The sequence below is a fragment of the Hyla sarda genome, chromosome 9, assembly GCF_029499605.1.
Source record: "Hyla sarda isolate aHylSar1 chromosome 9, aHylSar1.hap1, whole genome shotgun sequence".
Lineage (NCBI taxonomy): Eukaryota > Metazoa > Chordata > Amphibia > Anura > Hylidae > Hyla > Hyla sarda.
This window is the reverse complement of record NC_079197.1, coordinates 144,906,539-144,918,949: the sequence shown is the minus strand read 5'-3', so window position 1 is coordinate 144,918,949 and position 12,411 is coordinate 144,906,539. Positions and strand designations below refer to the sequence as shown.

The following is a 12,411-nucleotide window of genomic DNA, read 5'->3' as shown; positions in this document are numbered from 1 at the left end:
TGGTAAGATGGTGGATGGGAGATGTGTAACACTGAGGCTTCTTGCCTCAATGACAACAGACTCAGCATTGGGTCTGGATTTTGGAAGTGACTGAAGGTCCTGGAGATAAAGTCACTCCCATATTCCAGTTCTCGTGTGCGGGAGTCCTGAAGCTGATCTTACAGATGTGTGAGCACTGCCAGCGAGCCGCAGAGAGGAGTTGTTCTGAAGCAGATCAGCTTTTCTGTGGTATGGTGAATACTGATTCACTGCACCAAAAAGACTGACTTTAGGACTAAACGTGCCAAATTTTTGGTGAGAAGCTTAAAAGTTTATGTTATGTAAAGAATCTAATGTGAAGGATGTTTGAGTTCCTGTTATACTGCATGCTGCAAGTGGGTCTTATGTAGGGGTCAAGTGCTGGGAAAAAAAAGTGTGGGTACTCACCCAAGATTTTCGCTTAAAGGGGTACCCCGCCCCTAGACATCTTATCCCCTATGCAAAGGATAGGGGATAAGATGTCTGATTGCGGTGGTCCCACCACTGGGGACCCCCGTGTTCTCCCTGCTGTGCTGCACCTGGCATTCGATTAGAGCGTTGGGTGCAGAGCCGGAGGCTCAGGATGTCACATCCACAGCCTCTCGATGCTAGTCTATCGGAGGGGTCATGACAACAGTCACGCCCACTCCCATAGACTTGCATTGAGGGGGCATGGCCGTGACGTCACAAGCTTCTGCCCGTCTTCGCAAGTCATTCGTCACGAAGCGAAGTTCACTCCGTGCACCGGATGTCTGGGGTGCCACAGCCAAGATCGCTGGGGTCCCCAGTTGCGGGACCCCCGGGATGAGATGTCTAGGGGTGGAGTACCCCTTTAAGGGCTGGTCCTGCAAGAGTCCTGCTAATGAGAACTGCGTTCCTGCTGTGGAAAAAGTGGGAACAGAGTTCCTGCAGGACTTGAGCCCTGGTCTTATGGCTGTATGTGGATTATTACAATAAACCAAGGACTACTGAACTGTGATACCTGCCTGTTTGGCTTTGTTTGCTTGGTGGAAGGGCCCCATTCTACGCAAGTCAGAGGTATAACAGGGTGGCACATGGTGCGCACATTGTAGCAGTAATGTATCTAACAGAGACAAAGTGACTGCTATGAGGCCCGTGTTGATAGGAGGCCTGACAGCATGCATCGGCTGTCCGGGCATGCTGGGAGTTGTAGTTTTGAAACATCTGGAGGTCTGCAAGTTGAAGACCACTACAGCCTTCGTCATCATCCGGACCCCCCTTTAGTTTTCTACTCAACTCCCCTTGGTGGAAGGAAGGGTGAGCTGGTGCGGGCGCTGCAGGGACCGTCCGGTGGGGAGGGTTCATCGTTCCGGGCTGTCCATTTTCATCGGGAGGCCCTCTTCTCCGCTCCGGGCCGGCCCTGGCCTAGTGACATTGCCTTGACGACGATGCACAGGGACATCCATGTGCAGCAGACGTCCCTGCGCATAAAAGTCCCTGTGCATCATCGTCAAGGCAACATCACTAGTCCGGGGCCGGCCCGGAGCGGAGAAGAGGGCCTCCCGATGAAAATGGACAGCCCGGAACGACTAACCCTCCCCACCGGACGGTCCCTGCAGCATAGATGGCCCGGACCAGCTCCCCCTTCCTTCCCACCGAGGGGAGGTGAGTAGAAAACTAAAGGGGGTTCTGGATGATGACAAAGGCCACAATGGTCTTCAACCTACGGACCCCCAGATGTTTCAAAACTACAACTCCCAGCATGCCCGGATAGCCGATGGCTGTCCGGGCATGCTGGGAGTTGTAGTTTTGCAACATCTGGAGGTCCGTAGGTTGAAGACCACTGAGGGGATTGACAGGCGGTGATGATGAAGGGGGGTGATAATGACGAGGGGGATGATGACGGGGTGATAATGACAGGGGTAATGATGACAGGGTGATGATGACGGGGGTGTTAATGACGGGGGGTCTGGATGATGACATGGGGGGATGATGACATGGGGGGATGATGTATTTCCCACCCTAGGCTTTTAGTCGAGTCAATAACTTTTCTTGGGTTTTTGGGGTGAAATTAGGGGCCTCGGCTTATATTCGGGTCGGCATATACTCGTGTATATACGGTACATTATCAACCATTGATTTGATGCATTTCTAAACTTCGCTCCCTAGTATTACTATGTGGCCCTATATATTCTATGTGCTCCTAGATGTTGGGGTTCTGTTACCTACTTTCAACCACTTGCAATGTCTTTGGTTTGATATTGCCTCCGCTATTCATTTTCTTTATAGTAGTAAACTATTAATTACTACTATTAGTAGCTGAGAAGATGTGCCTTGAATGCCCACAGGGATTAGAATTTCTCATTTTTATGCTGAATCTAGACTGTCTATATTGTCTACACAATAATTCCAGCAGCAGCTCAAGAGGGAACATCATGCCAAGTGTTCCATATTACCACTTCTATTGATTCATACCTACGTGGTAATGTGTATACAGTGCATAGAGGAGGAGGGAATTGGGTGTTTGTGTAATTGACAGAGGGATGTCCAGGTCCCCTCAGGTACCAGTGCTTCTTTTTTATTTTAGCCTTACTTTTAAAGGGTACCTCTCATCAAAAAAACTTTAAATATATTATAGATTAATGTATGCAGAATAACTTTACAATTGCATGTTATTAAAAAATATGCTTCTTTCTATTTAATTTTCCACTTTGAAGAAATGACCACTAGGGGTCTCCCTACCAGTCCTGGCAGCAAGCATTTCAGACTCATGCTGGAGTCCTAAACACTGCTAGCTGCCAGTCTGCTTTGTTCACAAAGGAGAACACTCAGAGCTGCCAGCCTGCTTTGTTCACAGCCTGTTTGGCTGTGAACAAAGCAGGCTGGCAGCTCTGAGTGTTTAGGACTCCAGCATTAGTCAGAAATGCTTGCTGACAGGACTGACCGGGAAAAATACAATAGAAAGAAGCATATTTTTCATTAACATGCTATTGGAAAGTTACTCAACATTCATTAATCTAAAATATATCAAAAGTTTATTTGATGAGAGGTACCCTTTAAGAACTTCTCATGCCCCTTAATTTACTTCTTGGTCAAGCCATACTCATGAAAAGTCATTGCTAACCTTTGCTAAGTTTTTCTTCAAAGGAAGAGAAGAATGTCAAGACAACTTTTAACATACCAAATCTCATAGCAACTGTATTTGACATGTTCCTTGGGGGCTCAGAGAGTACTTCGTCTACAGTAACCTACGGTTTCTTCATACTTGCAAAGTATCCAGAGATACAAGGTAAATAGCAATTTATTAAGTGTATTACATTCTGGTGTGTGATTCAGCTCATAAGATGTTTCTTCAAAGACATTACTAGACCTGAATTTAAAGGGGTATTCCAGGATTTTGTTTTATTTGACTGTGCTACAGGGGCTGTACAGTTAGTGTAGTTCATAATATAATGTCTGTAACCTGTGTGTGACGGTTTTCTCACAATTCTTCTGTGATTTTTGCCTCAATATTTATTTTTAACAGCATACAAACTTACTCAGGTTTAGGGTTTTCCCAGGATGCAGTGTGGCCGAGACATGACATCACTAGTCAGGTGTGCAAAGGGAGCCTGTCCTGCTTCAATGGGTGGAGCAACTGCTGGATGGGAGAGATAATTTTGCAACAGCTGTAGGCACCCTGATTAGAAAACACTGGTCTATTGCATGGAAGCCATCACAGGTGTATTTTAATGGGTGGGGTGGCTGATGTGTAGGAGGGAGAAAAGTGACATTACATTTACAAACAAGGAACTATGGGATGTGTAGTCTGAGAGAACGAACTCCAGCAGGAAATAGCCAGTTCACAAAAAGATAGCCACAGCGTTATGGTAATCTCACAACATAGCCATTTAGCCCCAAGACAAGTGCAGATCCTTCCTAAACATGTCCATTATTGTCTGCCAGGTACGTAATAAAATCAACTTATGCTGGATAACCCCTTTAACAAAATAGGAGACAAAATGTAAAATTAAAATAGAGCCTTCTCTTACTGATGCTTGGTAGACCATACTCCAAATGGTCCATCCCAGCCCCTAATTCACCCATGACCCCATATGTACAGCTATTCCTGTTGCTATAACGTAAAGTGTCCATGTATATTAGAAAAAGTATTTGACATGTTGCAAAGATCAATTGGGATCTGGGTGTTTAGACCTCTAACGAACACTAGAACAAGCTATTCTCCTCTGGCTTGCGGCCTTTTCCTTCTCATTGCAAGAGACTTACCCCATAGACTTGTTATTAAAGCTTGCTTCATTCAGCCAGATAGAGATTGCAGTGAGCTGGGGAGTGAAGTGCTTAGCTCTGTGTTTCTTCTTGGCTCATTCAAATGATTGTTGGGAATCCAAACCCCAGACCACAAAAAAAATCAAAACTTTACTGTTTCTTCCACATGTAAAACGTTTTTTACATGTCTGACTACAACGCCCTCCATGATCTCTGCGCAACACCAGGCATTCATTTAAAAAGCTGGTGCGGGCAGAGGGGGTCATGACATCACTGCTACGCCCCTTGTGACATCACACCACGTTCCCTCGATGCAAGTCTATGGTAGGGGGCATGGCATGAGGTCACGAGGGGTGTGGCAGTGACATCACGACCCCACCGCCGGCAACCAGTGTTGGGAACAAAACGTTCCGAAAGCTGGGGTGGCGGAGTTTCCCTTTAACACAGTTTTTCTCCTAAAGCGCCTCCAACTCGGCATAGGGTCTTAGCACATCAACATCTCTACTCACATTTTCTTCCAGCTCTAGGTACTTCTAGAGCTGATGCATGTACCTGTACTTCCCCTATAGCTGATAGCCCTGAAGACCAATGTTGCTGTTGCCAGCAACATCAATCCAACATGGCGACACCAAGTATTTAAACCTGATGTCAAGCAGTAAGATAAACTTAACGTACAGTGTATGTAAAATATACACAGTATATATATTTACATATACTTTAAGTCTAAAGAAACCTGTCAAAAGTTTTGATTATTCAGGGTCTCAGTGATGAGACCCCCACCAATCATTAGAACAAGCAGGGAGAAGTGTGCAGCTGTGGGGTTCACTCCCCTGCTTGCTGCAATTTTTATCCAGTTGCTCCATAGACGTGTACATGTTTAAATGACTGGAACACTTTAAAATGGCAAGCAGTTATTTCTAAAAATGATACAGTTCTTGCAAAGAAGAATATGCCTTGGGGGGAGACTTATCAAAACCTGTCCAGAGGAAAAGTTGCCCAGTTGCCCATAGCAGCCAATCAGATTGTTTCTTTCATTTTGCAGAGGCCTTGATAAAAATGAAAGAAGCGATCTGGCAACTTTTCCACTGAACAGGATTTGATAAATCTCCATTATGAGGGGAATTAATGAAACCATTTAGACTGCTTTTTTTTTGTCTAAATTTGTTGCATGAAAATTTCTCAGGCTGTCTCCATGCAACATTTTCTGCGCCATTTCCTTTTAGTAACATAGTTCATAGGGTCAAAAAAAGACAGGAGTCCAGTGTCCCCGTCTCCTAGGGCACGTGTAAGCCGGAGTTCTGAAATTCAAAAGGCCAGTGCGTTCATAATTGCACCTGACACCACATTATAAAGCTCCTGCACCTCCCACACTTCCCTGCTGGATCTTCAGCGCCCCTAGCCTGAGATTAAGCGTTTCATATTGCCTGTTTGCCTTACCGTGTATCCAGACCTTCCCGCTACATTATTTGACTTTGCACCTTTGCCACCTGCCTTGACCTTCTGCTACGTTTGACTACGCTACTGCCTTATCCTTCGATACCTCGCCTTGCCCAGCTACCTGTGTGGTCGAGCCGTGTCAGGGGTAGCGACCTGGGTGTCGCCTGCAAACACATCCTGCCTTGCGCAGGCTCTGGTGAAGACCAGCAGCACCTTAGACTCTGCTCCCCGATACGGTCCGAGTCATCAGCCACACAGGTTAGAGGATCCACATCCAGCTCCGTAACACTGGTTGCCCGTCTTTGAACCTTCTCCAGCTCCACTATATCTTTTTTGTACACTGGTGCCCAGTACTGTACACAGTATTCTATGTGTGGTCTGACTAGTGATTTGTACAGTGGTAGAATTATTTCCTTGTCGTGGGCATCTATGCCCCTATTGATGCACCCCATGATTTTATTTGCCTTGGCAGCAGCTGCCCGACATTGGTCACTGGTATTCCGGGCAAAAACATCTTATCACCTATCAAAAGGTTTACCGCTTTACAGAGTTTAGTATCATCTGCAAAGATGGCTACTTTAATATTCAACCCCTCTACAAGGTCATTCATTAATATATTAAATAGAACAGGACCCAAGACTGGCCCCTGTGGTACCCCACTAGTAACAGTCACCCAATCAGAATAAGTACCATTGATAACCACCCTCTGTTTCCTATCACTGAGCCAGTTACTTACCCACTTGCACACATTCCCCCCCCCCCCCCCCCAGCCCAATCCTTCTCACCAACCTTTTGTGTGGCACCGTATCAAATGCTTTGGAAAAATCCTGATATATGACATCCAGTGCCCCTGGTCCAGTCTGGAAAAGCTGATGAGGTTAGTTTGACAGGACCGATCCCCTCATATGCTGATATGGAGTCATACCTTTATTTGTATCAAGATATTTCAAAATAGCATCTCTTAGAAAACCCTCAAACAATTTACATACAACGGAGGTCAAACTAACAGGCCTATAATTCCAGGGGTAACCTTTTGACCCCTTTTACATTTTGACACCACATTTGCCATGCGCCAGTCCTGGAGAACAGTCCCTGTCACTATAGAGTCCCTGAATATTAAAAATAGGGGTCTGTCTATTACATTACTTAATTCCTTTAGAACACAGGGGTGAATGGCATCTGGACCTGGCAATTTGTCTATTTCGATTTTTTGCAGGTGGCACTGTTCTTCTTCCTGGTTTAGACAGATGATCTGTACTGGGAAGTTTACCTTATCTCGCTGAATTTCACCTGGCAATTCAATTTCCTCAGTGAATACAGTGGAGAAGAATTTGCTTAATATATCTGTTTTTTCCTGATTCCCGTTTATAATTTCTTCCTCGTCATTTTTTAAAGGGCCTACACTTTCATTTTTAACCTTTTTGCTATTTATATAGTTAAAAACATTTTGTGGTTAGTTTTACTCTCTTTGGCAATAAGTCTTTCTGTCTCTATTTTTGTGGCTTTTATCAGTTTTTTAGAACTTTTAATTTCATTACCATGAAGTGTTCTTATTTAGAGCACTTTGTGCAATGGTCACTGATTTATCACGTGCAACTTTTTGTTCTAAAGGACAAGTCCACCCTGCCCTACAGAATTCTATGCGACAATTGTATTAAGGGCCGTGCAACATTTGATACATTTGTCGCACGGCCGCCACTCCTCTGCAACATTTAACCAGAATAAGAGCAGTTCTTTGGGGATTCATCAAAGCTTGTGCGTCGTTTGATAAAAATTTGGCGCACGTCTGTAACTTTTACTGCAACATTTGGGCTCTAAAACCTCAGAAAATTTGTAAATGACCTCCTCTTTGTAAATGCTCCTTTAATCTTTTATGACTACCACCACCATCATTCACCAGGTTACTATATTTGATTTCTTAACTCCTTATGTCTTTTTTAATATTTTTTTTTATAATATATAGCTAAAGTTCAAAAGGAGATTGACCAAGTGATTGGAAGAGAGAGAGAACCTAGGGCAGAAGACAGGAACCATATGCCCTACACAAATGCTTTCTTACATGAGATACAGCGATATAGCGATGTCTTCCCAATGGGCTTTACACGATCCACCACCAGAGACGTGACCTTTCATGGTTACCACCTTCCCAAGGTAAACCTCTGCAACATCGTGATATCAAATGTAGGATTTTTAAAGGGATACTCCATTGGCCAGTGTTTGGAAATAAATGTTCAGAATGCTATATTTGTGCTGTGGGGGCGGCCATGCCCCTCATGATGTCATGGTCACGCCCCCTCAATGCAAGTTAATGGGAGGAGGCGTGATGGCCATCACGCCCCCTCCCATAGACTTGCATTGAGGAGGCCATGTCCACGATGTCACAAGGGGAAGGTACGACCCCCACAGCATAATAAACAGCGTTCAGAATATTTACTTCCAAATGCTGGCCAGTAGAGTACCTCTTTAAAGAGTGACTCCCAAGTGTATAGATTTCCCAATGGAAGCAGCAAACTTCTGCCACTTATACAGGCATTCCAAACTCGGGATGAGCGAATCGAATCTGAAGAATCCGAATTCATTACGATTTTCAGAAAAAAATCATGATTCTATTGCGTGAATCCCTTCATTAAACTCCAATTAGTACGGTCCAGGCTCCAGGACATCTAAAATGGCGGATTCACATGTGAGGATATGGGGCAGTGAAGTCTCAAGGGCCTAGATACTGTGAAAGGCCAGGCAAAAGTACTCACCGGCTGGTGTTGTACACAAATACTTTTTTAAGCATACTGTAGCACATTTTTCTCCCCTCATAAGTGCATACCACATACATACATCTGAGTGGTGTACTATTTTGTACCTGCTAAAGTCTCAAGGGCCTAGATACTGTAAAAAACGCCAGGCAAAAGTACTCACAGGCTGGTGTTGTACACAAATACTTTTTAAGCATACTGTAGCGCATTTTTCATCCCTCATAAGTGCATACCACATACGTACATTTAAGTGGTGTACTTTTTTGTTCCTGTTAAAGTCTCAAGGGCCTATATACTGTGAATGGCCAGGCAAAAGTACTCACCGGCTGGTGTTGTACACAAATACTTTTTTAAGCGTAGTGGAGTGTATTGTACTCCCCTCATATATGAACTAAGTATGTCAGGCAGAGAAGTGCTGGGACGTTCACAGAGGAGTGGCAGAGGCCTAAATTCATCAGGCAGATGTTGAAGCAGAGTAGGGGCGAATGGCAGCAGGAGTGGCAGCGAGAGGCCTGAGCTCCCTCTATCAGCTAGTGATCGTGTCTCGACCAGCAACCCATCTGTCGTCAACGATTGGTTAACAAGGTTATTCACTTCATCACAAGTGACATCTGACACCCCCAGTCAACAGTCGGTGGGTTCCTCAAACATAACACTCAGTTGGCATGGCCCAGGATCAGTCCCTGTCCTCCCATTGCCTCTGTCCTATGCTGTTCCCTCCCCCACAGAAGTATCTTATGCTGTGGGTTCAGCTCCACTATTTAGTGAGGACAATCTAGAGGACAGTAATCATCTACTGCCCATCCAAGAATTGGAGGAGACATCTGCCGCTTCCTATGCTAGGCAGACAAGTAGTGATGAGAAGAGTGGCGTGGGAGGTGGTGTTGCGAGGACATCAGTGATGTGCAGACACAACTCGATGATGATGATGATGATTATGAAGTCGATAGCTCTTGGGAGCCGGGTGCAGAAGGGCCTTCATCATCATCAGGAGAAGATAGTTGCAGGTTGCATGGTTGGAAGTCAGCATGGTGGCAGAATTGGAAAGTCTGGAGCCAAATGTGCCCTGGGTAGACCACCTGCTTCGCAGCAACCTACCATCCTGGGAGGTAGTGAAACAGGGGTTCCTGGGATTGGCGGCAATAGTAGTCAATCAGTGCGGACTGTAGGCGGGAAAATCAGCTATTCAGAGGTGTGACAGTTTTTCATCAAGCATCCGGAGGAGGTTAACCTGGCCACATGCAAGATGTGTTAGCAGAAGGAGAAGTGTAGCCTCAGCCTCCACTGTACGGGCAAGTCTCAGTGCCTCTCCAGCATACCATGTTTGCAGGGCACGGCGGTGTCACGCTGTTCTTCACATGGTTTGCTTTGGCAAACAGAGTCACACAGGGGAGGAACTGATAAAAGTTATTCATCAAGAAATCGAATCATGGCTTACTCCAGGAAAACTGGAAATGGGAACCGACAACGGGAAGAACATCTTGTCTGAGCTGCAACAAGGAAGCCTGCCCTGCATGGCACACATGTTCAATCTGGTTGTAAAAAGATTCCTGAAGTGTTCCTCCCACCAGCAAGATGTCCTAACCATGGGAAGGAAACTTTGCATGCACTTCAGCCACTTGTACACCGCAAAGCACACCCTTCTTGAGCTGCAGCGTCAGAACGGCATCCCCCAACATAGTCTGATTTGCGTTGTTTCCACACGTTGAAATTCCACCAGCAGATAATGGCATACCTTGACATGACCATGCCAACACACCTTGAAGATCCGCCAAACTTGATTTGTGGCTGCAACTAGCAGAGTTTGCCCTGGAAAAGCTGTCCTGCCTGGCCAGTAGTATGCCATCAGAGCGGGTATTTAGTGCGGCAAGGGCCATAGTAACCCCAAGGAGAACTCGTCTATCCACGAAAAAAATGGAGAGGCTGACCTTTGTGAAGATGAATCAGGCATGGATCAGCCAGGATTTCCACCCACCAATGCCTGATGTATCAGAGTAGATTGACCATGGTGACACACCAACACTTCCCAAATATGGATAGTGCAAAACATGTTTAAGGTGCTGCTCAGCAGTTACAGGCATTCCTCGACATCAGACCACAAGTAAGTATTGAGGATATGCATTAGCTAAAACTCAACTTTTCTTAGGATAAAATATACAAACTCAAATAGTTTTTTTTTTAATCAAACAAAAGGAAAGGTGTGCAAAAAAACACCATGTGCCACCTACATCACCAATTATTGATGTGATACAAAGACCTCTAAAAGGTGAAAGGGAACAACGTATGGTCCATTGTAACCGGGGGGTGTAAAAAACTTCCCCTGTAAGGCCCTACGCTCGCATAATTACTTCCCTTCTTTGCAAGTGTTACTTGCCCTAAAAAGCGCAACCCCACACAGGAACCTATTTCCCCCTACATACACTCTCATTTCCCAGGGTTATTGGGTGGAAATAGAGAGTTTCCTGTGTGGGGCCGCCCTTTTTAGGGTGAGTAACACTTGCCAAGAAGGGAATTAATAGGGCGAGAGTAGTGCCTTACAGGGGAAGTTTTTACCCCCACCTGCTACAATGGACAATATGTTGTTCCCTTCCATATTTTTGAGGAAAGTGTAACTCGTCTTAAAAAGAGCGGCCCCACACAGGAACCAATCCCTATTCCCACCTAAAAACCCTGGGAAATTACAGTGTTTGCAGGTGGAAATAGGGAGAGTTTCCTGTGTGGGGCCGCCCTTTTTAGGGCGAGTAACACTTGCCAAGTAGGGAATTAATAATGAAAGAGTAGGGCCTTACAGGTGAAGTGTTTACCCCCACCGGTTACAATGGACCAAGCGTTGTTCCCTTCCACATTTTAGAGGTCTTTGCATCACATCAATACTTGGTGGAGTAGGTGGCACATGGTGTTTTTTGCACACCTTTCTTTTGGCTTGATAAAAAAAAAATTGGGACTATATATAGTATCCTAAGCATATTATTAAAAGTTAAGTTTTATGTAATGCATATCCTCAATACTTACTTGTGCACACTAACACTTTTACAAAAGAGACCATTTTCTTCTGCCTACCTGCCTCAGCTACTAGTCTGATCCTGCCACCTGTCTGATACCACACATCTGATGCCAAGTTCTCCTTTTTTCACCCACCTTCGCCATCGGGTACTGGGATTGCCACCCACCGCACCACTCTGTCACTGGGTCACTTTCAGGAATACTGATGCTGCTGCTTCTACCTCCAGACTGTCTCATTCTGCCACCATATGTTCTCCTCATGCTGATGCCAGCTCCAAGCTGTCTCATACTGTCACCATATGTTCTCCTCATGCTGCTGCCACCTCCAGGCTGTGTCATTCAGCCACTATATGTTCTCCTCATGCTGCCGCAAACTCCAGGCTGTGTCATTCAGCCACTATATTTTCTCCTCATGCTGCCGAAAACTCCAGGCTGTGTCATTTAGCCACTATGTGGTCTCCTCATGCTTCTGCCAACTCCAGGCTGTGTCATTCAGCCACTTTATGGTCTCCTCATGCTGCCGCCACCTCCACGCTGTGTCATTCAGCCACTATATGTTCTCTTCATGCTGCCGCCACCTCCACGCTGTTTCATTCAGCCCCTATATGTTCTCATCATGCTGCTGCCACCTCCAGGCTGTGTCATTCAGCCACTATATGGTCTCCTCATACTGATGCCACATCCAAGCTCTGTCATTGTGCCGCCATGTGACATGTGACTCCTTGTTAGATTTGGTCTTTTGTAACCACACTATTTATTAAAAGTATTCAAAGTAAATGCCGGGGCCTGGACATAAAAATTGAGAGTATAATATTAAATTTAAATTTCAAAATTAGAAAAAATTGATGTCATCTTTTCAAGATTGAGGCCCTATGGTCATCAACCCCATATATTAGCTGTGGAATTACCACAAGAATCCAATGAAACAGGTTGGAGCGATAACAATGAACCATAACTGATTAAATGAAACAAGAGT

At 45.2% G+C, this 12,411-nt stretch overlaps 1 protein-coding gene across 1 annotated transcript in view; it reads left to right on the top strand.

Moving 5' to 3' along the window:
- The window catches only part of LOC130290415 (cytochrome P450 2F2-like), a 53,819-nt gene that overhangs the window by 30,558 nt on the left and 10,850 nt on the right, over positions 1 to 12,411 (top strand). The window contains exons 6-7 of the mRNA XM_056538042.1: positions 3,127 to 3,268; positions 7,646 to 7,833. Coding sequence (XP_056394017.1) covers positions 3,127 to 3,268; positions 7,646 to 7,833 — 330 coding nt within the window. The remainder of the gene's footprint in view (positions 1 to 3,126; positions 3,269 to 7,645; positions 7,834 to 12,411) is intronic.